General features: G+C 46.9%; 1 protein-coding gene across 13 annotated transcripts; it reads right to left on the minus strand.

Annotated features, from left to right (window-relative positions):
- Positions 1-685: 685 nt before the first annotated feature.
- On the minus strand, positions 686-17,852 carry FAM71F1 (family with sequence similarity 71 member F1). 13 transcript variants are annotated; one of them, XM_032869786.1, is made up of 8 exons: positions 13,252-13,428; positions 12,333-12,725; positions 10,551-10,735; positions 9,185-9,437; positions 7,591-7,712; positions 5,077-5,114; positions 2,175-2,344; positions 686-1,344 (listed from the first exon to the last, which is right to left on the minus strand). In XM_032869786.1, the coding sequence occupies exons 2-7, from the start codon at positions 12,579-12,581 to the stop codon at positions 2,175-2,177; spliced, it is 1,017 nt and encodes a 338-aa protein (XP_032725677.1). In that variant the 5' UTR covers positions 12,582-12,725; positions 13,252-13,428; the 3' UTR covers positions 686-1,344. The 13 variants fall into 13 exon arrangements, with proteins under 13 accessions (XP_032725677.1, XP_032725670.1, XP_032725659.1 ...); XM_032869779.1 differs by having other exon boundaries at positions 5,077-5,120; XM_032869768.1 differs by having other exon boundaries at positions 5,077-5,123.
- Between the last annotated feature and the right edge of the window lie 9,595 nt (positions 17,853-27,447).

A 27,447-nucleotide genomic window follows, 5' to 3' on the forward strand; every position in this document is an offset into this window, starting at 1 on the left:
TATTTTTTACTAAATGTGAAATATTGTGTATTTTATTTTTTAAATTAAATTTAATTTTTAAAAAGATTTTATTTATTTATTTGACAGAGATCAGAAGCAGGCAAAGAGAGAGAGAGGAGGAAGCAGGCTCCCCACTGAGCAGAGAGCCCTAATGCAGGGCTCTATCCTAGGACCCTGGGACTGTGACCTGAGCTGAAGGCAGAGGCTTTAACCCACTGAGCCACCCAGGTACCCCTGAAATATTGTGTATTTTAAATAAAGTGGCCAGTCTGTGAGCCATGAGACAGACACTCCTTGGTGACTCCCTTGATCTATAATTTGTGAACCTCTGATTTTACCTTTACTCTAAGCCTGGAGCCTCTGACTTACTTATGTTTTGAGGTAGGACCGCCTCTCTGTGGAATCACTGGTTTCATAAGCACTAACAAGGTATGTCAACATTTAAAGGGGGTGTCAGATGCAAAAGAAATTGAGCTAGTGTCTATAGGACTGAGACCATAGCCAGCTTAGAATGTTGGACTACGAAAGAGAAAGTCCCCCTACCTCATACACCTTAATACTGCCTCCTGAGGAACCTTTCTGCAGCCTCAAACCCAACCCTTCATTTGAAACACCAGAGCCAGACTAGCAAATCCAAGTTAGGGAATGTGCTTAGGAAGAAGATGCAAAGCTTGAATCAAAAGAGGGACTAACAACAACTAAAATAAAATAAAATAAAATAGGGAAAAAAGGAAACTTCAGGAGAGGCCCTTGGCTGGAATTGTTTTTAGTCCCTCATAGTTATCCAGAATAATTGGCACAGAGAAGAAAACACATTTGTTTGGGTATATGGCCTTACTTTCAAGTTTTAAATTAGATAAATAGAAGCTTCATGAGGCATCTCTCAGTGGTGTATTTCTTCTCTTTTCCTCTTCGGCTTCTCATTCGGGTCCCTTCTATTTATTTCTGTTACCACCTTTCTGTGAGATCTCCTCTCTCCTCTGACTTCCTCCCTCTACCTCCTCTTCACCGCCATTTTGTTCTCTTCCCCTCTCCATCAGTCCTGCTTCCCTTTCCTTTCTTCTCTTCATCTCCATCACAGCTTCCTGTGCCCGCCCTGGTGGTGATAACGGAGGTGAGGTAGGACGGTGGTGGTGTGGACCAGAGTTGCGTAGAGGAATGATGCTGGAATGATGCCCTTACCCGGAGCCATGCTCCCAAACGGTTCTCCAAGGAAAGGCTATGCTGTCAACATGAGGAGACTCTTATTTTTCCTTAGTTGTAGCTTTCTCCTTCCCTACATCAGACAGAGTCCCTCAGAAAGCCGAATGTGAGTGGTGTTGGCGAGGGCTGCATAGATTCTCCCCAGTGTGCAAAAGGGGTTCAGATAGAATTTCCTGTTAGCGTAGGGGAGAAAAATGTCCAATGAGATACAGCTTGCCTAAAAAACTCGTCTGTGGACACAAAGATACTTAAGGTAGTTTTTTAATTGTCAACTCTTAATAACAGGCATCTCATAAGGGTTAGTGCTATATTGATATTATTTGGCTGGAGAAAACACAAGCCACTCCTCCCTTCTTTAGAGATGTCTCTCTGGTCAGACAGAGGCACATAGGAAGTACTTAATGAATGTTGGCCAAACGAATATATAGATGAGGATGAACCTTTGGCACATGGAAAGATAAAGGCTGGGCTCCAGAGAAGTATCACCCCCTAGCCCACGCTTTCTGGCCTAGTTCCTTCTCGTTTGTTCTGTGACAGAAGGTTGGGGCTCCCCAAGAGCTCTGGAAAGGAAAAGGAAGAGCCAGCTTCTCACTCCCTCAAAGCCAGAGGGAGGGACTGTGCTGTGGAGAAGGACAGGAGGACACAGCCCCTCCCACACAGCCGGGAGAAAGCAGGTCTAGCCACAACAGTGTTGTCCTGGTTTCTGTCCCTTCAGGGCCACTGGTAAGAACTCCCAGGGGTCTCTAGGGGGGGCTCTGGAGCTGCCACATTTAGGATTTCACTCAACCCAGTTGGAGGTAGAGAAGAACCGGGAAGGGACAAACAGAACCAAGGTGGCTTTGGCTGGCACGCCCCGCTCCCACCCACCACCTCCTGGAATCACCCCCAGGCCCCTAGGACCTGAACCCAGGCCTGAAATGGGACTCCAGAGCTGTCCCATGAAGACGGTCAGATTCTTTCCAACATAGTACCTATATGAGTGGGGCCAGCTGTAGCCCCGTGGAGGCTGCCAGGGTGCTGAGGAGCGAAAGAGGCTGCGGCCCAGAGGGGTTCTCTCTTTCCCATTCTCCATAAGTGAGCGAATTTCTCCAGCTGAGGTCACGGATGCAAGGGATGCCATCCTCTCTGTGAGTCTCTCTCTCTAGGTCATAAAGGGAATGCATTTGTTTGTACCTTTAATTCACAGAGCAGTCTTGCAGTCATGGCCCAACACTGGTGGGGTGCTTCTTAGGAGCCAGGCATGGTCCCCAACCATCATGCGCCTTAAAGCTCTTTTAATTCTCACAAGGAGCTGGAGAGATCAGCGCTGCTGTGGTCCCCATCTTACTAGGACTCTGAGGCCCAGCGCGGTTAAGTCACTTACCCAGGGTCATATAATGAGGAGTCAGAGCCAGAATTCAAAGCTAGGCAGTTAGAGCCCATGTTTTAACTATTCTATCATTTGAACCAGGCAGTGCCAGTAAAAGGAGGGAACCAATACGGCTTGGAGAGGATCACTGAATGAATTTCCCGAGGAGATTCAGCTAGCTGAAATGGCAATGGCCTTGAACCCAGATGCCCTCCAGCCTGAGCCTATTCTCAGTCCACTTGGCTTCAGCTACCGTAAAGGTGGCTTGCCGCCCAACAGCTTTGGCATAACCTGGAAGCGTGTTAGAAATGCACAATACTGACTTAAAATCTGCATTTTAACGAGATCTCCAGGGGGCTGCTTGCACACTATAGTTTGGGAAGCACTGCAGTAGGGCCGCACTACCCACTGATGGGGGAGTTGAAAGGTTCAGCCACACAGGTAAGCTTTGGGACACTGGTTTTTCCAAAGGTAGCTCTCTCTTTCTTTTCATCCAGAAGTTCCCAGAGGCTGGGGTATAATTGTCCTTCCAAACTCAAAGGGTATACTATCTGGACCAAAGAGTTGAAAAAGGGTTCCTTCAGTTCCAAGGAAAGTAAAGGGTCCTGGGGACATCCTAGGATGATTCATTGAAATCAGCCTTAGGACAGCATGGGCGTCATAGTTTCCGTGACAACACATACCTCATGATTCTGAAATTCCAGCTGTTCTCTCGAGTCCTAGAAATAAGTGTGACTTATTCTGTCTTCTTCAACCATAATCTCATGGAGTATGTTTTGAGTGTATGTGTGTGATGGAATGTTTGTGTGAAAACACTAATGCATCATCATTGTATCATCGCTCACATGACATGAGAATGCATTCTCAGGCTTGGGAGAATATGGACCCAGGTCAACTCTACCTACCATTTAGAGCAGGGACTGGATGACCCGGCAGCCTCCAGGCTGAATTCGCTCTCCAGATATGTTGTGTTTGCCCACTAAGTATCAGCCTGGACTGTGTTTTAGTTTTTATGGGGGAGGGGCTGTGTTACGTAAGAATCCAGATTTTTGGCTTTTGTTGAGAAATCAGAGTATCTGGCGATACCAGGCTTGTGTTCCACCATGGTGAATACTGAAGGCTTCATGGAAACCTTCACTTTCTTGATGCTACCCTCCCCATCACCTCCTACTCCCTCCTCAGTGCTGAAACCAAGGGTCAGTCCAGCTGGGGTGTAACTCACAATGGAGTGGAGAGAAAAGTCAGCCATTTCTTACAGGACACCTAGACTCCCTACCCATTCATAGCACCTGCAGACATTTGAGTTGCAATCCCGGACTGGACGAAAGTCGGCAGAGCTTCTCTGAGATCTACGCATTCCTCTAAATTCCTAAGTATAACACGATATCCTGGCCACCTCCTGAACCAGTTTGGAGGAATAATTTATTAGTGGTGTGGCGCGTGGATATTTCTCGAGCTCCCTTTGCGTTCCTAATCCTGGGCTTGCCACTGCAGATAACTCAGAGGCATGAGAAGAATGAATATTGGTTGAAGAAATGAGACTTAAGCCTATGAAACAAGTAGGGAATAATGGGAGAGAGGTTATGACCAAGGAAGGATTCGTCTGGAAAGATAGGTAGGATTGCGGGTGGAGCATCAGGGGGAAGGGAGCAGACGGGATGAATAACACATGGGGAAGGATAGCTAAGGCTTACCTAGAGCAGATTTGGGCTGGAGAAAAAGATGGGGCACAGGGCTTCTATTTGAGGGGGAGAAAGGGATCGGGTGAGATGGGGAAGGGGGGGAAGTTCGCACAGGGTAATGCATGTCAAAAAGAGTGGATCTGGGGTAAACTAGAACCTGGCAATATCTAGGGAACTGGCTGCTGTTTCCAGAATGTGTCATGCACTTTCACACAGACTCTGTCTCTCAGAAGGCTCTGCCTCCTTTTCTTCTGCTGGCCCTGCCTGTACCCCTCCTCTATGACTCAGCTCATAGGCCCTCCCCAACAGCCTCCTGGGGGGAGTGAGGGACCCCTGTCTTTGTGCTCCCGAGGTACCCCAGGCATGAGTTCTGAATGTTTCCTAGAAGGAGAGGTTTTGTGATTTCAGGATCTACCCATCTGACCACCAAATTATAAACCTTTTTGAGGGGATACTGTGTCCTCCTTCATTGGGACTTCACAGTGTTGGTCACTTACCAAGGGCTCCCTGCATGTTTTGGAATGAGTAAATGAATGAATAAACTAGCAGATGATCATTGGATGGGCCAGGCATGTGGTAATAAGGCGGATTAGGGTAGAATCTGTGGGAGTAGAACTGAAGGAAAGCATATCAGAAACATTTCAAAGAGAGAAATCGCTAAGACTTGCTGCCAAATTGAGCGTGGTGGCCAAAAGCCTAGAGGAAGTCAGACTCAGGTATGGAAGGACAGATTCAGGTATGGAAGGACAACAGAGATCAGAGGAAGCTGGGATGGGGAGCTGGAGGGGACCTTCTTCCTACATCTATGGGGCAGAAAGTTCTCCGAGACGTTCCCTCCATTACCTGAGCTGTCCCTTTTGGTCTGTGTCTTTTTGCTGCTCCTGGAACTCCAGCCATTTCAGGATCAAGGAAACGAAGGTCAAAAGGAAAAGAACAGAGCATGAAATTCTCATTTCAAATCTTGTTTCTAGTCATATTTTTCTTGATGCAAAAGCTTTAGAGGAAGATATAAATATGAAAAAGGCCAGCTGCGGCTACCCTGGTAACAAAGTACCAGAAGAAAAACTAGGGAAGGGGGAGGGGAGAGGGGGGTGAGGTGGGAGCAGAGCCCTTGCTGCTGCTTTTGCTGAGGAAGAGTGGGTGCGACTCCATCTGTTTGGTCCTTTGTCTCAGCCTTTCATTTTATTTGCTGTAAGTTGCTTGTTGTGGCCAATGTGCAAAAACTGATAGAATTGTGACCAGACTAGAACCTGCCTGGATGAGGAGAGAGAAACCATCACTGGAGGCTTCGTTCTGGGAAATTAAAGAGAAGAGACCAAATGTCCGTCCAAAGCAATTCCTGAGAGAACAGTGAAGCAAAAATTCATTTCTCCCTGTTTCTCACAGCCCTCTGATCCATTCGGGACATGACAGCCCAGATGAGGTTGCCTCAGTTTACTGGCCGGCCTCTTCACACCTAGGCTCCCTCCCTTCAAATCAACTGTCATCTGGATAGCCAGCGTCACCTTGGATCACATCACTTCCCAGTTTAAAATGAGGCTGAGACTCCCACTCCACTAAAGCCTTAATTCATTCACAGGGCTTCCCAGGCCCTGGCTCGGCTCTGCCCACTTCTCCTTCCGTCCTCCCATCACCGCCATTTCTGCACTGGCCCACCCTCCCTTTTTCTAAACTCACCAATCTCTTCCTCAGGATGAAGCCTCATTTGTTCCCTCAACCTCTGCAGCTTTCTCCACCCTTCCTCTGGGTAGAGCCTATTTCTCCTTCTGGCCTTAAGTCCCCTCTGACCTTCCAGAAATATTAAAAGTTGCCTGTGCCAGAGATTGACAACAGGCCCATAGACCCCCTTCTTCCTTCCTTCTGTGGGTGGCAGAGCCTCTGACTTTGTGTTGGGCACGTGGCTATACACGCTGGTGAGTGCATTTCCCAGCTCCCTTGTAGCTGGGTGTGGCCAGGTGACTGAATGGTGGCCAGGAGTATAAATAGAAGCAAATGGTAATGGCAAAAGAAAAATCCATGATTTCATATTTTGAGAGGGTCAGTAAGTTGCTTCAATATATCTTGCTCTACTAGAGTCCAGGGGTCTCCAGCTCAGCAATGTGACATCTCACCCAGAAATTTCTTAACTACAGATCTCTGTAGTTAAGCCTCTGATACATACATAGAGTGACAACTTCCGGTATAAATTCTTAGGCAGTGGGCAACTGACACATCTTTCTCTTGCGTGAATACTTTTCTACTTCCAGCCCACGTTTGAGTTAATAATACAAGTTAATATTTATTGAGGATTTCGTCTGTCCACCTCTGAATTTGCTGAGGAGCATGCCAAGGACTGATGTGTATGAGCTCATGTCACCTTATGCTATCTGGGTGAGGTTGGCACTACCATCATTTATTTCCATTCTGCAGATCTGAACCCTTGGGGCCAGAAAAGTGAAGCAATGGGCCCAAGGGCTCACAGTCAGAGCAGTGCCTGGGGCCCAGGGCTGGGTGAGCTCTGAACCGCTATAAGAGATTGTCCCCTCCAACTCTACTGGTTCACTCCTGGCACTAAGAAAAAAGCCTTTCTTTCCTTTTCTTTTCTTTCCTCTCCTCTCCTCTACCCTCCCTCCCTCCCTCCCTCCCTCCCTCCCTCCCTTTCTTTCTTTCTTTCTTTCTTTCTTTCTTTCTTTCTTTCTTTCTTTTCTCTCTCTCTCTCTCCTTCCTTCCTGGTTTTTCTCTTCTGGTGACATTTCCTAACTTATTTCTGTCCTCCCTTTTCTTTTAAACCACAAATCAAAATTGCCAGGACCCCGATTCCCACATCATCTTTGCCGTCTGGTCGCAGTGCCCTGTGGTCTAAGTGCTCTCAGTGCCTGTCAGCCCTAAGGCACCTGCACATACAGGGACATTTCCTCAGGCACAGAGGACATGGGCCGGTACAATGGAGCTTTCCAGAACAGATTATCCATTTAGAAAGCAACCACAGAAGCTTCCTGAAGGCTAAGCAGAGGCCTGGGGAAGAGGTAAAGGAACTCAATGAGTAGACAGTGTTTTTACTTTTTCTCCCTAAGGACTAGGAACTGGGTTAGAAATTAGGTTTTCCTTTCCCACCTATGCTACTAACTTACTCTTCTTATCGAAGAGTTACTTTTTATTTTGTACAACATTCCTCTGGAGTCAGGCCCACCATTCTGGCTGTGTGGAGGAGACTAAGGCAAAGAGAACGGGGTAAAGGTTATTCTGAGTCAAGGATAAAACCTGGATCCTGAGTGGCAGCATTTCACGCTCCTCCCTTTGCTTGGTTTCTGGATCTTAGGGCCCAGGCCATCTGGGCTGTGGCAGGGACAGGAGACTGGCCTGATTTAAGGCACATACCTGAACTCATTGTGCTGGTGCAAGTCAGCAAAAATCTGAGAGAGCGCCTCACTCTCCCCCTTGGCCATCAGCTGCATGAGGCTCTCGCTGGGCTGAGAGACTTGGGGTTTCTTCTGTACTGACTAGGTGGAGGAAAAAAACAAAGCCAGGTGGTTAAGGCCTTGGGGTCTCTGCATCTTCCTAATCACGGTCCAGACATGAAGGTGCTGGAACTGGGGCTCTTCCTCTGGGCTGCTGGGTCAGCTGCTCAGAGGGGCAATTCTGAGGCCATTTCTGTTTGTTTCTGTCCCCTGAATTGTTATAAATAGACTTTGGTGCCTTAAGGATAATACTGTCATTGAAAACTTTAGAAGTAATTTAGTAGATCATCTATTCTTTTTTTTATTTATTTATTTATTTTTAAATTTATTTGACAGACAGAAGTCACAAGTAGGCAGAGAGGCAGGCAGAGAGAGACGGGGAGGCAGGCTCCCTGTTGAGCAGAGGGCCTGATGTGGGGCTTGATCCCAGGACCCTGAGATCATGATCTGAGCTGAAGGCAGAGGCTTTAACCCACTGAGCCACCCAGGTGCCCCTAGATCATCTATTCTTATAAACATACCTTCATACGTTCCTGAACAGCCTATTCTTATAAATTTTAGTAAAGCTTCTGCTACTTAGTTTTGTATTTAAATGTAGGGGGATCAAATATCTGTTGTAGGAATTTAATAGATGTTTTAAAAATTAATTTCTCAGGGCACCTGGGTGGCTCAGTTGCTAAGCAACTGCCTTTGGCTCAGGTCATGATCTTGGGGTCCTGGGATGGAGCCCTGCATCGGGTCCCCTGCTCAGTGGGGAGCCTGCTTCTTCCTGTCCCTCTGCTGCTCCCCCTGCTTGTGCTGTTTCTCTCTGTGTCCAATAAATAAATAAAACCTTTAAACATTTTTTAAAAATGACCCAGCCATTACATTCCTTAGAATCTACCCAAGACAAATGAAACATACATCTATGCAAAAACTTGTACACAAATGTTCCCATCAGCATTATTCATAATAGTCAAAAACTGGAAACAATCCAAATGGCCAACTGGTGAATGAATAAACAACACGTGATATATCCATACACCGGAATGCTAATAATCTGCAATGAAGAGGAAAACAGATAGTCTGTGATGGTGCAGAAGTGGCCTCATGCTACAATCTAGATGAGCCTGAAAAACACCATGCTAAGGGAAGGAAACCAGGCACAAAAGACTAGTATCGTAGGATTTCATTTATACGAAATTTCTAAGAAATAAGAAATTATAGAGACTGCCTTGGGCAGTGGCTGCGTAGGGCAGGAAATAGGGATATTTGAAGGACTGCGCATGGGCACAAGGGAATTTGTAGGGTGATGGTTGCCCAACTCTGTACTGTTACTTGAGAACACTGTGTGGTACGCTTGAAACGGTTGGGTTTTATGGCCATAAATTATGCCCCCAATAAAGCTGATTAGCAAAGGTCTAAGGCAGGGATCGCCTTCACGGGGTGCTCACCTACGAGCTCACCTACCAGCTCACCTAAACTCCACAGTTCGGCTCTGGCCTTTGCTGGAGGGGGCAATGGTGCCCACTTACGTGAGTGTCTCCCGAGGGGCTGCAGCTGATCCTGGGTACCAGACAGTGAGTGAAAAGGATCCTTGGGTCCTTGGTGGTGATGGACAGCCCCGTATGCAGAATTTGCACCAGCCGGATCCAGAAGTGGAAGACAGTCTCAGGATGGTCCTGGTGGAGCCTCAGGTAGTAGATCTTCTCAGTGACTGTCCTCAATCGCAAGATGCGTTGAAGCCGGTCACAGACCTGGAACTCCACGAACTTCAGTGGGAGGATCCTGAAGCCACAAGAGAAGACACACCGTGGCAGCCCTGTGGCTTCTGATCCAACCCCGTCTTCATTAATATGAGGAGTGTCTCCTACAGGACTGAGGCTTTCGGGGGTAGGAGAGAGAATGCTCAGCACCGTGGTGCTCAAATTTGCAGAGACCAGATTCACCTGGGGAGCTTGTTTAAAACGCAGACACCTGAAGAAATCCCCTGCAACTCAGATTCGGTGGGTCTGGGGTGTCGCCCTGAAATCTGCCATGATTCTCAGGCTGGTGTTCCCTGGGATCCTGCTTGAGAGAGATAGCCCTGGGGTAAGGTGGCTGGGTAGCAGGAGTTTCCGGTTTTTCTTGATAGCATAAAGGAACTGCCCTTCTCTGCCACAGAGTGGCGCTGTCTAGCCTGTCTGTTCATTGACCCTAGTGCTTTCACTGCTCTTCCCAAAGGAGCTAAAGTTCAAGGAACTGGGCTGGGCTTTCTATAGGTACGCGCAGAACATAGAGGCGAGGTTTATCACGGAGCCAACATGGAGAAATGAAGGGTTTGTCTGGATTTCTGGGAATCTCTAGAGATTCTTGAGATATCCTACAGATTACTTATATCAAAAAGGACTGTTTCTTCCCAGAGGAGTCTGAGGTCACTGTACGTTACAGTTTTAAGGGAGACTTAGTTCCACTCGTTTTACCAAGTAGGAAAACTGGGATGAGGGAGATAGCCTTGAGACTCAAAAATGATTCAGGTCGTTGGCTACCGAAGGCTAGAACCCGTGTCTCATAACTAGTGCTCTATCTGCCAGACCTCGCTGCTTCCTTGCCCGTTGGCCCAAGGCAGGGAGACTTCCTATGGATTCAGTGGGTGAGAGCAGCAAGAAGGAAAGTGGGCGTGCTGACTGGCTTCTCATTGCTGACCACATAACACTTCTCTTTTCCACCCCATCTCCCCCGCAACCTTGGCCTTAATGCTTCCAGTGCACGCTCTCTCTTGGGCTACTGTTGTCTAAAAAAGTAATGTCACTGCCAGTGACTTCTCTGTTTCTCCCTACTTTGAGTTGAGTCACAAAGCAGCCTCTGCTTTGGGTCCACCCCTCACCCCATTCATCCTCTGTTCGCATCTCTATTGCTTACCTCTTCAGCTTGATGTTTGGGGCCGTAGATGGTCTGTTCCATGTCTGGCTCTGTCCCTGGTGCCATTTGACACTAGCCATGAGGAGGATATTGGGAAGGGGCAGGCAGGGCACGGAGGAGGTTACCCCAAGGGCCATGGTCTTGGAGGGTTTGTAGATGTCTATCCAGTTCCTGCCCTTTCTGACCTGCAAAGCAGCCCGAGGGGCACAGCCTGAGCATTGGGCAGAAGCAGCAGTGTACTCTAGCAGAGGTGGTCTCTCAACCTCAGTCCTATCCACATTTGGAGCTGGCTAATTCTTTGTTTGGGGGAGGGGGCTTTCCCGACCAAGGCACGATGGTTACGCAGTCTCCGTCTCTATGCACTAAAGGCTAGTAGCAACCCTTCCCCACGCCCGGCCTCCCAAGTTGGGACCATCAATAGTATCTCCAGAGGTTGCCAAATGCCCCCTGGTGGTGACCGGCGAAATCAACACTTGTTGAGAACCACTGTTTAAACCTATATGGCTTCAACAACTGGAGGAGTATTTACCCCACCACCTACTAACAATTGCCCACAAGAACTATAACCCAAGAGTTCCCGGTCCTGTGTCACATTTCTGTGACTCCTTCCCACACTGTTTCCTGGATTTTCTTTGAAAAATGTGTCCTTACTCCATTCTTTGAGGGCCCCATTACCTCCTGCACTTTCCCTTGCAGCTCCCAAGGTCTGTTTATTCTGGGTTCCACTCGGCCAGAGGAAAGGAAGAACAGGCAAGGAAATAAAAATGAACAGAGAGACCCCGGGGTGGTGCGGTTGGTTAAGAGGCTGACTCTTCATTTTGGCTGAGGTCACTATCTTGAGGTCCTGGGATGGAGCCCATCCCACACCCAGTTTGTGGACTCTGTGCTCAGTGAGGAGTCTGCTTGAGTTTCTCTCCCCCTCCTGCCCCTCCCTCTGTGCAGTGCACTCGCACATGCTCTCTCTCCGTCTCAAATAAATAAACAAATCTTTATTCTTTTCTCTCTCTCTCTTTTTCTTTCTTTTTTAAAGATTGTATTTATTTGACAGAAAGAGACAGCAAGAGAGGGAACACAAGCAGGGGGAGTGGGAGAGGGAGAAGCAGGCTTCCTGCTGAGAAGGGTGCCTGATGAGGGGCTCGATGCCAGGACCCTGGGATCATGACCTGAGCCGAAGGCAGATGCTTAACAACTGAGCCACCCAGGTGCCCCAATAAATGAGTCTTTAAAAAAAAATGCCCCAAGTGCCCTTTGTACTTGCACCTTTGCTTCCTGGGTTCACATGCAACAACCAGCTTGGGCCAATCCCTTTTATAAATAGAGGAAACTAGGATTCAGGGCATGCAGATCACTTGCACAATGACACCCCCTGACAAGAAGGCAGAGACCCTGAGCCCTGGTCCCTCTCAGGGCCCTGCTCCTGCTCTTTCACCAACCAGCATTTCTGCTATGAAGCCTCCCAGGGCAGCCCCCTTCACTGCCTCCTCTTTGTTCACCTCTTGGGGCTGACAGCCTGGAGAAGGAAGCACATTGAGGGGTTCGGATACCAAGTCCTCTACTCAGAGCAGAGAACACCTGACCTCTGTCCCCACGATGACAAGTGTCTGCGGAAAAAGCTCTGTGTGGGGCTCAGCAAAGTCAGGGTCATCTGCATTCCAGGCCCACTGACTTCTCCTTGCCTCAGTGCTCACTCTACTCCAGGCCCTGGGACAGACTCTCCCAGCCACATCTTGGGAACAAGTTGAGAAGAATCAAGGAGTGCCATTGTGAGCGACCCAAGGGTACCTGGACAAAGTTGCTTTCAAACACCACTGAGTCAGGAAACAGGTTGAATTCTGGAGAACGAAGCATCTGGCAGAGAAGTCCCTCCTCCACACCCAAGCCCACTCCAGGGTTCGGCTCCCCATCCACGGACAAGAGGCCCCTGACTTCTTCCCAGGCATTCAGGGAAGGGAATGTTGGAAAAGATCTTGTGACTTTTACTGTCTTCTTTGATTTCCACCGAGTCTTTCTCTGTGGAACTGATGACAACATTTCCGCACATGCTCAGGGGCCTGCTGCAAGTTTGGCCTGGTATCTCTCTCTTCCCTCCTGGCCCTGGGCGGCTGGCCAAGGCCTGGGACCGCCAATCAGCTCACAATGATGAATGGATGACATCATGAAAAAACCAGGGCAGGCCTGTGGGAAAGGAAAATGCAGAGGGGCCTCTCTTTTCCTCCAGAGGGCTTGTTTCTGCCCTAATAGTCCCCAGCCCCTGTCTGGAACCCGGGGACATAGTGCCCCCAGAGGTTGCTGGGAAAGGGGTGAGCCAGGTAGGAAGCAAGGAAGGAAAGCTGCTGGGAGGGTATTTTCTTCCCTGCCTTTCAACCCTCCCTTAATCTTTTTTTTTTTTTTTTTTAAGATTTTATTTATTTATTTGACAGAGAGAGAGAGACAGGGAGAGAGGGAACACAAGCAGGGGCAGGGGGAGAGGGAGAAGCAGGCTTCCTGCAGAGCAGGGAAGCCGATAAGAGACTTGATCCCAGAACTCTGGGATCATGACCTGAACGGAAGGCGGATGCTTAACTGACTGAGCCGCAGGGAATCCTTAACTCTCCCTTACTCTTAATGCAACCTACCCCAAACAGTTTCAAGGGCTGTTGTCTATTTCAAATCCCACCTTTCCCAGCTGTGATGAGGCTGCGTTTATCCGGAGGACACTTACTCGTCTTGGAAGGAATGGCAGGGCTCTGCTCCGCGCTCTGCTCTGCCTGGGTAGTTACGTCTGCAGGTCTGTTTCCCTCAGGAGGTCACACTGAAGGAGGAGTCCACGCAATTAGTTTCTTCCCCAGAGGCTGGCTCTGTGAGGGTGCCCAGCGGAGAAGAGGGGAACCGCCTTGGGGCAGTTCCGCTAGATCAACGAGACATTCCCCCTCTCAGAGAGTGACAGCATTCCTCAGCCTGGAGTCGGAGGAAGCAAGAGCCCCAAACCCTGCAGTAGCTAGGTCAAGGGCAAAGAAGGAAGCAGGCTGACCGCTATTCAAGTCCGCTTCGGGGAGGAATCATATTCTAATGTGGACGAAATTCTGGAATTTACTAAGCTATGTATTATCAAATCAAAATCAAATATGATCAACTCAGAAAAGTAATCGGACAACCAGTGCATGTGATGTACAAGCGTGAAGAATTACTTTTGCATTTCGTTATCAAGTCAGAGCGGCGGCTGAAAGGTCTAGAGGCTCTGCTGACCTGGTTCCATCTGCCCCTTGTCTAGAGGCTTCTAGTTTGCCCATTCCAGCACCTGAAACCACTCCCTGGTTGGTAAAGCAACTGCCGAGTTCATGTTCCTTGTTTTCTTCTGTTTATCACGTGGGACAAATGTCCTCCATGGAATGGTTTCTAGGGATGGGATCAAGAGACCCCGTTCTGAGGTTGACATTTCTCTGGAAGCAACACACAGTCCAAAAGTGATGGCAGTTAACACGCTGAGATGAGTTGAACTTGCCTGCCAGAGTCTAGCTGATTGGTCTAAATACGTAGTTTGTATGTATTTGGCCATTGAGACAGCCAGAAGTCCCCTTCAGTGGGGAAGATGGCTTTTTCTGTTTTCTCTGCAAGTCTGTTTAGCCCATTTCTGTGGTATGTGGAAGAGGGTTTAGCGCCCAGTCTAGAAAGCTAATTACGAGGAAGTGAGCTTTCGGCTCTAAACAGAATCTAAAGCAATACTCAAATGTCTTTAAGATGTCTACCCTTCCTACTTGCCCCCATCAAGCCTCAAAAGCTAGCACAAAAACCATCTGATAGATGCTTAGTTGCCTTTCTCAGTATCCATTCTCTCCATTTCCTTATTAATGGTGGAATGTCTGATCTTTAGTCACGCACAGTTTTCTGGAATAAAGATTACATTTCCTGGCCTCCCTTACAGCTAGGGGTAAGGCCACGTGACTATGTTGTGGCAACAGAGATGTAAGCGCAACCTGCATCTGTGGTGAAGAGACATAGGAGGAAGGGGCATACTTTCTCACTCCTTCTAATTTTTTTCCTTCTGGCTAGAATAGAGATTTGACAGCTGGAGCTTGAGCAGCCCCATTGGGCCATGATGTGGCATTCTGCTGATGGTAGCATAGAAAGATAAAAGGGCTCCAGTTCCTTGATGATCATAAAATGGCCATACTAGTCCTTCCTGGACTGCGTGCCTCCAGACTTCCTTTATATATGAGAGAAATAAATTTGGGTTTTCTGTTATACCAAGTCAGGCTTAAAAATTGCTGATACAGGGCACCTAGGTGGCTCAGTCGGTTAAGCATCTGCCTTCGGCTCAGGTCACGATCCTGGGGTCCTGGGATCGTGTCCCACATCAGTCTCCTTGGTCAGTGGGGAGTCTGCTTCTCTTGCCCCTTTGCCCCCCCCTCTCACCACCACAGTGGTCTTGTCTCTTTGACAATATTGATAGTACTTTGGTTTGAGGCTAAAATCACTTAGTAGTGTTGAGTATCACTTCAAACTTGCTCAGGAGTGACCAGAATACCTGATTGCATATTCAGTTGGGGCTAGACCAGGGTGCTGTGGAGCTTAGAGCTTATACGGTTTTGGAGACACCTAAAAATAAAAATACTGGGGGTGCCTGGGTGGCTCAGTGGGTTAAAGCCTCTGCCTTGGCTCTGGTCATGATCTCGGGGTCCTGGGATTGAGCCCCACATTGGGTTCTCTACTCAGTGGGGAGCCTGCTTCCTCCTCTCTCTCTGCCTGCCTCTCTGCCTACTTGTGATCTCTGTCTGTCAAATAAATAATAAAATCTTAAAAAAATAAAAATATTGGACGGTTGGGGCAGTAAGGAGTTATTGTTTAATGGGTACAGAGTTTTAGTTCAGGAAGATGACAAAGTTCCAGAGATGCGGGTGGTAATGGGCCCCCAACAGTGTGAATGGATGTCATGCCACTGAACTGGATGCTTGAAATGGTACATTTCATGTCTATTTTACTACAGTAAAACATTTCTAAAACATAAAAAGGAAAATAAATATGGTATTACCACAAAAATATGATAAAACATTGCCAGAAGCCCTCTTAGGGGCCTGGGAAGTTTCCGTGTGAACAAAGGGCTCTGAAGTATAAGCTTTATTATCTTCATGACAAATCTGTCCCATTTAAATCTGTGTCACTATTTAAAAAAAAAAAACTATTACATAAGCAGTACATGTGCTTGTAGAACATCAGAAAATAGAGACAAGTTTAAAAAACAAACAGCATATTCTTACCTCCCAGAGAACATCACTGCGACAACCATGGATGTGCATGTGTGTGTGTGTGTTATGCTCTAAAAATTGTTTTTAATTTTTTTAGAATCTGTATTATTTAGCCAACACTTTTTACCATTGTATTTTGGTATACTTTTATCTCCTCTCATCTAATTTCTAGGCCATATTAAAATTTCTCCAATTAACTCCAGTTATTCTTACAACTGATTTATCCAAATCAGTATTCAATCCAGGAGCACACATCCCCCTTAAGTTTATTTTAATCTAGTACAGTCCCTTTTTTAGGACACTTACTAGTGGAAGCAATTGAGATAGTGGTCCTACAGAATCTCTCACCTTCTGGATCTGTCTGGTTACTTCCTTGTGGTGTCTAGTTTGCTTGTCTAGCTACTGTTTTTCCTGTGAAATAGAATTTGTATCTAAAGGGTTGATGGAGCGACACCTGGGTGGCTCAGTCATTAAGTGTCTGCCTTCGGCTTAGGTCATGATCCTGGGGTCCTGGGATCAAGTCTCACGACAGGCTCCTTGCTTGGTGAGGAGCCTGCTTCTCCCTCTGCTTGCTGCTCTCCCTGCTTGTGCACTCTCTCTCTCTGACAAATAAAATAAATAAATAAATATACCATAGGATCTATGTAAGATATTACCCTTTTCTCCCAAAGAATGTCCATAGGAAAATACATTAAAAGAATATAACTCAGAAGAAAAATGATACGAGGAAATAGAATAAAGTCCTTGACAAGAATCCTCTCTGTACCATCAAAGGACCTTACAGTTCCCATGAAACAAGCAAGTAGACAAACAAAATTAGAGATACCAAAATAAGATAAAAAGGGGACCTGATGAGGTAAGGAGAAAAAAAAAGAAAAACCCACTCAGTATCTGACAGTCACACTCAAGTATCTGACTGCTCAGTATCTGACAGTCACATTTCCACAAGAAATGGAGGTGACATGACAGCAAACCGAGTCAGTGATATGGTCAGCAGGTCAGAGTCTATCACACTAAGTATAATAAAGAAGGGCAAGAGATGAAAAGAATGGAAAGAAAATGATGGATGTGGGAGACATTTATGTTGACCAAACGTACAGCTAGAGTCCCTGATGAAGAGAGAACAAATGGAATTGAAAAAGTAGTCAAACACGTAAAAGAAAAAGCCATTTCTGAAACAAAAGACCCAATTTGGCACACAAATGGATTTGCTCTATTCCAGGTAAACTGAGTAAAGAAACCACTGAGACCAGTATAGCTCTTGGGAAGTTGCTAAATCTTAAGCACAACAAAAGCATCTTACTACAAACATCTGGATAGAAGAAACAGACAATCTACCAAGGGGAATACATTTTTTTTAAGATTTTATTTATTTCTTTGACAGAGATCACAAGTGGGCACAGAGGCAGTCAGAGAGAGAGGGGGAAACAGAGAGCCTAATGCAGGGCTTGATCCCAGGACCCTGGGATCATGACCTGAGCCGAAGGCAGAGGCTTTAACCCACTGAGCCACCCAGGCACTCCTACCAAGGGGAATAAAATGAGACTGGTTCTAGACTTCAGCAACTTTACATGGGATGAGAAAATGAAATGATGTGAACCAATAATTCCACAAACAGGATTTACATTTACATACAGGAATGACATCCATTCAAGTATAAAGGAAGCCAACATAATCTTAAAATACTAAGCACACTAGAATAAATAAATCCATAAGCTGGTTCTCGGGGAAAAAATTAGACTATTAGTGACAGTTTAATTTTTTATAAAAGGAAGACGCAGAACATATGATTTGAAATAAGAAAACACAAATAAGTACAAATAACTTCAGGATCCTAGGTAAAAGTAATGACATGAGGCTTACATGAATTACTTATAGTCTAGGTAGTCAAAAGACCTCAAAATGTAGTGACTTAAAATAGAATTTCAATTTGCTCTTACACAGTAGTCCAAAGACGGGCAGTCCTGGACTGGTGGAGTATCTCTGCCATTGTCAATATGTCACTATTTGTCTCTGGGTTTCAAGGTGGCTGCTCCAGCTCCTGCCATCACGTTTGCATGCTGACCAGTGAGAAGGGGAGGGCACACTCATTCCTTTTAAGGGCATGACCTAGAAAGGGCATAATCACTTTTGCTCACATCCCATTGGTCGGAATTCAGTCACATGGCCACACCCAGGTGCAAGGGAAGCTGGGAAATGTAGCTTTTAGCTGGATGGCTGTGAACCCACTCAGAACTGGGGGGTTCTGCTATTTATTATTTAAGGATGGGAATATCAGTATACAATCGGCAGCCTCTGCAAAGAAGCCATGTCACAGAAATGCTCCCTCTGACATTCACAGTAAATACATTAATCTTTTTTTTGTTTTGTTTTGTTTTGTTTTGTTTTAATTTAACTAGTAGCAACCTAACAAGAGGTTAAGTGGTGGCCAAAAAATAGAACAGAAAATCTGGGTATGGCCTAATACCAGAGAAAGAAAGCTAGTTAATATAATTGTGTATGTTCTCACAAATTACCTACACCTACTCCTATCAGTCCTGCCAAATTGGAGAGAGGCAGCCTGAGGGAATGAGCAATCAGCTCAAGGGAAACAAGAGAAAAATTTGCAAGAGGAGCAGTCCCGTTGAGGCAGAAAGCTCAGCTGAGCTCTCTGTTCTTTAGATCTTTGGGCTGAGTTGACACATTACCCTATGAGAGCAGGATAAACCCCCAACTAGAGAAGAGGACATTTTAAAACCCTGCCAGGAGAGAGCACAGCCAGGTCCTCCTCACTAGACAGATGGTCCAGAAGAGATTGGAGATGAGAAGTGAATCGGGGTGAAGGTCGAAGAGGCAGGATGTGGCTGTGGGGCTGGGGAGGGGTTGGAGGGAGCCTCAGGCGGGCGTGATGGCAGGGACAGTACTGGGGCGCTGTCCGGGACTTGCTTCCCTGAGAGCTCAGAAGGTGTGGGACTAGCAGAGCAAAGCAGCTTTGAGGAGCTGCTGCAGGGATTGGTGGGAGTGGAGAGAGCAAAGTAGGCTAAACGTTGCTGTCAGAGTACCATCAAAGTACCGTCAAAGTCAGGAGCGCAGGGTTGAGGAAAATGTCAACGCTCCAATATAGTGCTTCTCAACCTTGTCACACCCAAATCCCCTTTTTCATGACTAATACATTGTAACTCCCCCCTTACCTTCTGAAATAAAATTCGTGATTAAAACCTACCTATATTTTACTTATTTTTTAAAATTTATTTTATTTTTTATTTTATTATATTTATTTTAAAAAGTTGATTTGCTAGCCTGGCTGTAATATAAAAGAAAAAAAACTATAATAAAATAATATGTGTTCCAATATATAAATGCTGGTGCATGACTCTATTAGAGGTCAAAATGAAATATAGTTAGAAAATCAGAAACTTATACCCAGAATGCAGTAGTTACCAAAACAACAACAACAACAACAACAAGAAACCTGTAAAGGTGTATTGAACTGGCTACTTGAAAACAGTAAAACTCTACTATAAATTGATAAGTGGGGTTCCAAATAGTCAATAGGGATGGAATGGTGTTCTGTGAAGTTAAGGAAATGCTTGAGATTAGTCTGCTCAGCCACGGGGTCCCAGCCGCAGTGGGTCGCCACCTGGTGGCAGTTATCCGCTCTGCTACCTAGATGTAAGAAAGAATGCCGATTCTCGGGCCGGCTTGGCACCTTGGCTTAGCAACTAGTGCGCTCCAAGTCTGCATCCAAAGGTCTCTGTGATGACGCTGACAAGAATGGGCACGACGGGGACTGACGCCTGTGAGAAGAGGCCCAGAGGCCATTGTCCTCCTGCCCTCTGGACTTTGAGAATCATGCGCTGCCCGCTGCCCCGGCCAAACTGGGTTTTACTTTTCTCCTCTGTGAAGTATAGTTCATTCTAACAGCTATCTCATGCAATTATGAGAATCACATTAGATTGTTGGTGAGGAGACACTTTTAAAAATGCAAAGCATTTACAAAGGGAACGTCCTGGGTGCGCGTGTGTGACAATCTCAGGCCACTAGTTGTCACATTCTTCTTGCATCTAGATATGCCCCTCGAATGGCACTGAAGAGAATGGTTGTGACAGAAATTCCTTTCCTTCTTTGTGCAAGGCAAAATGCCTGACTGGAGACTTTAGGGGGCTGAAAAACCATTTTAGAACAAACCATCTGTGACTATTTCTTTGTATGTCAAGGACACATGGTCTGTTTCCTATTGCGACTATTAATATTCAAAACCAGTGTTGTGTTTGGGCAAAATTAGAATTTTTAGTGATATTTTAATTAAAGAAACATTATCCACCCCCAGTGGGGAAATTAATTTATCCTAAGTCAGGCCGGAGGCAGAAACAGAGCAAAAACTGGAACAGCCTCCTCTTCAAACATCTCTAGATTGTGGTATTTCGGGCTGTTTCAAGTCATAGCATCTGTAAGTGACCTTAGCTTTAAGAATTCTAAATGTTCATTTTTAAATGCTTGTTTTATGAAGCTTTACCACTCTCAGTTGTTTCCCTGTTTTGAAATCATAGTCTTGTGTATTTCTCAAGATCGAACCCTCGTGGGCTTTAGGGTTTTTTTGTTTTCTGTTTTGGTTTGTTTTTTCAGCAGGGTAAGGAAGACTTTATTGTGGCAGAGGCGGGAGGCGGTCACAGTCGGTATAGGGACAATTGTGATGGAATTTTGCAGTGGGGAGAGGCCTTGGGCTCCATTCCCAATGAAGCTGGGGGCAAGTGGGAATGTATAGCCGAGGGGGAGGCCGGGGGTCTCTGGGAGAAAAATTACTGAGGAAGTGTCAGGAGTAATGGGGATTTTTTAAAAAAAGATTTTATTTATTTATTTGACAGAAAGAGATCACAAGTAGGCAGAGAGGTGGTAACAGATTGCCCGACGCAGGACTCAATCCCAGGACTCAATCCCAGGACCCTAAGATCATGACCTGAGCCGAAGGCAGATGCTCAACCAACTGAGCCACCCAGGGGCCCAAATAACTAGAGTCTTAACTGACCAGCCATTTGTTATTTTTCTTATGATTTACGAGGGCATTTGTGATGCATCTCATTCCATTTGTGATGGCATCTCATTCCATCACATATTTCAAGTGGGTCTGTCTTGGTGTTATTCCTGGAGGACGTTTTCTCTTTGCTCAGAATTCCATTTCGGAAACTTGAAGATGTGTTCCTACATTGTTCTGGTGATGGTTTTTGCAGATGTCATAGCCTGGTGGGCTTGGATTGACCCTGGGTCACAATGTTTTGTTTCTTTTTTCTTTTAAATTGCATGTTTATTGGCTCTTCAAAGCTTTACTGATCGCTTCTGTGGTGTTATTTTCATCTAAGAAATAGTTGCTGATAAATCAATTTTATTTAGTTTTTATTTTAATTTTTTTTAAAAGATTTTATTTATTTATTTGACAGCGAGAGAGGGAGCACAAGCAGGGGGAGTGGGAGAGGGAGAAGCAGGCTCTCTGCTGAGCAGGGATCCCGATGTGGGGCTCGATCCCAGGACCCTGAGATCATGATTTGAGTCGAAGGTAGGCACTTAACTGACTGAACCACCCAGGTGCCCTGAGAAATCAATTTTTTAATAAAGATTTTATTTATTTATTTGACAGAGATCACAAGTAGGCAGAGAGGCAGGAAGGTGGGGGGCAGGCTGAGCAGAGACTCCAATGTGGGGCTTGATCCCAGGACCCTGAGTTCATGACCTGAGCTGAAGGCAGAGGCTTTAACCCACTGAGCCACCCAGGCAGCCCCTGAGAAATCAATTTTAATCATAAATCCATTCAGCAAAGGCCATAGTTTCTTCCTGTGTTGGGAGTCAGTGGGGGGTAGCGGGGGTGGGGGTGGGCAAGACATTGTGGGCACCAGTGCTGGCTATGGCAGAAATGAGTTATTTAACACCCTTTGATTGGGTGTCTAGCAGGAACCAGGCACTGGAGGACACACAAATGAGTAAGATACCAAGGGCGGATATATCAGTCTACACAGCATCCACTTTTCTGGGAACAGCCCCACATAGTTAGACTTCATGGCTGTAAGCACAGAAACTGACAGGTCAACCTAAGCCAAAGGGAATTCATCGGAAAACTACTGGCACGTCTTTACCACAGATGGAAGTGAAGGGAACCGGGCTTGGGGGACAGGCAGGAGCCAAAAGAGAAGCAATAGACTGGATGGAAGCCCAGCAAGGGTCACGCAGCCAGGCCAGCCTGGTCATGGCTCTGGCACAGGCTGAGGGCCTATGGATGGAAACTTACCGAGAGGAAACTTCAGGAGTAAGGGAGATGATATTCCTGCTCAAGATATAAAATTCAGCTAAGTCCTTACAACCGACCTGAAGAGTTAGCAGAGGGAGTGGTTCTGGAACTAGGAGAGTGTAGAGTAGAAGATGCCACCATGAAATGAGCGATCTCTTTCTGTTAGGGACACGGCCCACCTTGATGTGGGAAACAAAGGCAAAAGAAAAATTAAATTTCCTTACTACCTACAGCCCACTGACAAGCCCTTGAAACAGGCAGAGTGACATTTCTCTAGGGACTTAGCTTCCTCGATGTTACTACTTTGCTCAGGGCAAAAGTCAGTCTTAGCCCCACCACCAGGATCCTGAGTCTATTTTAACATATAAAAATTCCTTTGGAAACTTCCTGTATCTCTACCCCCCAAGATACATGTTCTCAATCATCCCCCAAGCATATGGCCCACCCATACACATCTGAAGGCTCTCATGACTGAGTTTTTTTTTTTTTTAAAGATTTTATTTATTTATTTGAAAGAGAGGCAGTGGGAGAGAGCATGAGCGAGGAGAAGGTCAGAGGGAGAAGCAGACTCCCCGTGGAGCTGGGAGCCCGATGCGGGACTCGATTCCGGGAGTCCGGGATCATGACCTGAGCTGAAAGCAGTCGTCCAACCAACTGAGCCACCCAGGCATCCCTCATGACTGAGTTTTTACTAGACAGTAATAAGTGACTTTTTCCTAATAATCTCTATCCCCCTCAAGATCCTGGAAACCTTGCTTCCCAAATTCCTTAGAGACTTATGCTATCCCCAACCCCCTCCCAACCTGAAAGTATATAATGGATTACTCCACCGGACCCCAGTGCAGTTCTTTCTGTCCACCAGTCCTGTCCCCATGCTTTCATAAAACCACCTTTCTGCACCAAACACATGTCAAGAATTCTTTCTTGGCTGTCAGCTCTGACCCCTAACATCTTTCCTACATCACTCCTTCCGTGCCTACAAGGGAGGGAGTCATTGTTTTCACCCCATTCTCCTCTCTCCCTCTGATCTCCTACCTGGACTTCCACTGGCCAAATCCACCTGGACTCCAGAGGCAATGGGCCCTTTGATGTAGCCTAGACAGATCAGCTTGGAGAACGGGCAGAAACCAGAGGAATTCTGGGGCACAGAGAACGGGGAGAAAGGAGGACTAGATTTCGAGGGAGAAAGGAAGATAACTGGCACACGGAGGTACAAGGCCCAAGCTAGGATTCTCGGGACATTGAATGCTAAATGGAAAACACAAGGATGGAGAACTTGGTGGGGAGTTATTCATGCCAACAAGTGTCCCAAACAGAGTGTAGATTAAATCCAAGTCCTGGGCGCCGCCCTGGGTCTGCCCCTTCTGGTCTTCCCAGTTTCTTCAATGGTCTCTCTGATTCTGCCAGCCATTCTCACGTGGACAGAAGTACATACAACCCAAGCTCTTGCTGCCTCAGAGTCATCCCTGTCGTTTACATGTGAAGAACTCTGACGTACAGTTTGGTACCAGAGAGGGGGCTGCAGGTTACAGAACCCCAGGGAGCTTATTAACCCAAACAGATGGTGTAGAATGTGTCAAGATTCCGTCATATTCTGGAGTGAGAACTTGACTGTCAATGGTCCACAGCTCATTAAGTGACTGGTTGAGGGTAACTAGGACCATTTGATGACAGAGTGTGTCTGCTGCAGGTAGGTACCTGCTGCCTTAGGACAATATAAAGGGAATGGATTCCAGGACACTGGAATTCAATGGGGCTTCAGGGTGCCGGGGGGGGGGGGGGCTCAGTCAGTTGAGCATCTGCCTTCGGCTCAGGTCATGATCCCGGGATCCTGGGATCAAGCCCCCATGTTGGGCTCCCTGCTCAGCAAGGAGTCTGCTTCTCCCTCTGCCCGCCCCCGCCACCCCTCAGGCTCTCTCTCTCTCAAAAATAAATAAATCCTAAAAAAACAAACAATGGGTGCCTCCGATGACACTGAATAACTTAAAAAGAACAAAAGTTAAAACACTGAGATTTGGGTCTCTCAGTTATTGAATTTCGAAGGCTGTCAGGTCCCAGCTTCCATCCAGTCACTTGTATAAGAGAGGCACAAGGTGACAGCAAGCAAGACTCCATCAACTGCCACAGGGATAGCAGAGAAGACGCAAAAGACCCAAACCCTCGGGTCCTTCTGAGCACCCCCCTACTACCCATCCCAAGGGAGAGGAAGACTTTTCCTCCTTGCAGGAGGGCACTGAACCCTCCCCTCCACATTACTGGACTGGTAACCAGAATTCATCGCCATGGTGCCCCAGTGGGTGTGGGTAGATAAGTATGGGAGTCAGCACAGGGAAGGGAAAGTATTCACCCAGGAGAATGTATTGAAGGAACTGGGTAATTTCTGTCTGTACAGTCGGCAAATACTGATGACAATAACTTTGAAGGCGCTCCACCGAGGAGGGAGAGCATAATTTTAGAGAGGGCTGATTTTACTGATGTGGATGTTCTTACCAGAGATGACATCATAACTGTGCTATGTCTCACAGCACTGTGTATTTCTTACAGTTTGCTGTGTTGGCCAAAGCAAAGCTGAATTCAGCCTGGTTCACATTAGAGAACAATGAGCCACCAGGAATTCCTTGAAGCGATGTAGAAAAAGGAATTCAAAGCCTTCGGGAGACAAGAAAGTTGACTTTGACTTGGATCTGTCATGTACCTCCTGTTGCCCTTGCCTGACACAGTCCCTTTAGAAGGTCCTGAGTACTTGCAGGGCTCTCCAAGGTTTCAAGAAAGCACTAGAATGTTTAAGAGCCTCTTTTTAAGCTAGTGAATGGGCTGTGTAATCTCAGTGGTAAAAGGAGAAATCTGGAGGCACTCAAGGGCCAGAAGCATAGTTATGCATGGTCATCAGAGCTGAGGATGGGTTGACTTTTTGAGATTCTGTGCCTGTGGTTAATTAATCCAGGGTGTCTGGGGACATTGTTCGTGCCTTCAGGCTGCCTGTACTTCTTTTTGGGCATTGATACATCGTGAGTTTCGCCTCCTCAAGGGGAAGCCAGAGCTCATGTTCTCAGCCTCCCTTTCAGCTAAGGAGTATCCTGTAAGCTGAGACCTTGACTTGGGTGTAAGCAGCATAAGGAAGTGAGCTAGCACTACGTAGAGACATTTCCTCCCGGGGTGGTGGGGGAGGGAGGAGGACAAGTGGCAGTAGAAGCATCTGATTTTGGAAGGCAGGGACGGCAGACTCCAGGCCAGGGCCACTGGTTGAAGCTGAAGTGTGTGTGCAAGGTGCGGTCCGGGGTGTTTGTTGGAGAGGTCCTGCAGCTTCGCTGGACGGTTGCTCTGTAACGGGCTGATAAGCCTTCAAGCCATTTCTCTCTTGCCTTTCCAGAGAGTCTGTCAGCTACTGGATATCCTTTGAGCTGTTCCTTTTATGCTTGAATTAGTAGTGAGAGTTGGCTGTTGACAGCTAGAAGATCAGGCCTGAGTTAGGGTCCCTAGTAATAAAATGGAAAGACGATGACTCAGGTCATTTGTATCATCAACGGAAAGCTGTCTCTAGTGGATACAGTTAGAAGAGCCGGGCTGCTCACACTCCTCGGTCCCCAGCCGGTGCTCACACCCCAGCTCCCTGAATGAAGGGAAGGCTGGGATCCCTAACCAGGGACCCTATTACAAGCACCATAAACCACCTCCTATGAGTGTTCCTCCTAGACGTCCCTGAAGAGACCTTACACCATTTACAGTGACACTGTGCCCTCATAAAAGGGAAACTCAGAAACTTTCAGGGACCACAGGCTGCTGACTCTGAGTTAACACCAACGGGGTACCCCAAATGCTACTGTGTCGTCAGCCCGTCAGAATGGGATCCTTTGAAAAACTGTTTCAAAAGGAACACACAAAGTGTAACACCATCTGTCTAAACTCGTCTTCCCTCTCCTGAAACATGCAAGGGAGCAGAACAACCCACTTGGGCCTTGAAATCTGGCTTACTTAGCAAGGATGTGTGGAGACACTGGAGGCCCACGGCAGAGCGCCTCTCTGAACCGAGAGCGAAGAGTCACACTGAGGTGGACATTTGTTATTATCAGCCACCGGACATCTGTTCTCCCAGCTGTTCTTTTGTGGCACCCCTCCATTTCCCCTGAGAAACTCCCCAGCCTGCTGCAGCATGGGTGAGATGTTCGATTATCCACCCTTACCTGAATCCGCTGAGCTCTTCTGATGTCGGAGCATTCAGCTCTGGCTCTGGCTCTTCTGTGAGCTAACTCCTATCCTTCCAATAAATTCCCGTTTTTTTTTTAATGAGAGTCGGCTCCTGCTCTGGGGCAAAGGACTCTAATAGGAAGTGGTATCCGTTCTTAAAGAGTTCCTCGTCCCACCAAGGAAACAGACCCATAAACAACTGTAAGGGTGTGAGAAAGGTCATGAACAGGCACACGCAGGGACATAGCATGGAGATCCCGCAGGAAGGGCAAGTATCGCGAGAGCGACAGATAGACACGCAAGGGAAGTGACGCGTGTCTGGCGCCGGGCGAAGCACGTGCCACATCCTTGCAGAAGGGAAGCTCATGGTGCGTTTAGGAAACAGAATAAGTTTCATGTGGTGGGAGCACGAGGTGCAAGGCAAGCAGCCTCTGGGGAGTGGAGAGGCTGGAGGGATAGGCCTGGTCATTTCCTATCAAAGAGCTTGGTTTTTAATCAAGAGTGAAGCTGTGGTCAGATTTATGTTTCAGGAAGATTGCTCTTTAGCAGTGCAGAAGGGAAACAAATTGGAAGAAATCAGAGTCATCGGACTTGCTCCCTATGTGACCTTGAGCAAGTTCTTGAACCTCTCTGTGGCTCATGTTCACATAAATGCTAGCAAGAGGCTCTCCTCCCAATGAATTGTAAGGATTAAGTAATCTTTGTAAAGTCTTAGCATAGGATTTGGCACATGGTAAGTTGCTAATGAAGTCCGCTGTTATTGTTATAATGATGAGAGCTTGGGAGGCCAGCTGGGGTTATTACAGTAATCTAGGTGAGAGCAGATGGAGTCATAAACCGAGGCAATGGAAGTGAGGGTGGAGAGCCCTTAAATGTTTGTAAACACCCCGTAGCAGTCGAGTGGTTGGCCATTCATGTAGGGACATGAGAGTGCCGTGGGTACGTATTGATAATGGTACGAGGACCACAGGCATAAATTGGGAAGTGAGGTCACCCTTCACATCAGCCTCTAAGTTCTGCTGCTAGATGTTCCCTCATTAGCACCAGCAATGTTCAGCTGGACTGTAACAGGCTGCAAAGAAATGTGTTTTGTTTTAACTTACTGAAGACAAGAAGAAACCCACAAACATTGGGCATCCTCTCAGCTCCTGTCTTTTCTGACCGGGTCTGGTCAGGATTTAGTACTTAGTCCACCCGAGCGCACACAAGGAGGGGATGGCCATGTGCTTTCTCT

Source organism: Lontra canadensis, unplaced genomic scaffold (assembly GCF_010015895.1).
Source record: "Lontra canadensis isolate GAN:19392208 unplaced genomic scaffold, GSC_riverotter_1.0 scaffold2, whole genome shotgun sequence".
NCBI classification, from domain to species: Eukaryota; Metazoa; Chordata; class Mammalia; order Carnivora; family Mustelidae; genus Lontra; species Lontra canadensis.

Coding starts and splice junctions, on each gene's coding strand:
- FAM71F1 (XM_032869726.1), bottom strand. CDS start 12,581: ATGTTGTCATCAGTTCCACAGAGAAAGACTCGGTGGAAATCAAAGAAG. Junction 10,736..12,332: donor TTGAAAGCAACTTTGTCCAG/GTACCCTTGGGT, acceptor GCTGCTTTGCAG/GTCAGAAAGGGCAGGAACTG. Junction 7,713..9,184: donor GCCCCTCGGGAGACACTCAC/GTAAGTGGGCAC, acceptor TCCTCCACCTAG/TCAGTACAGAAGAAACCCCA.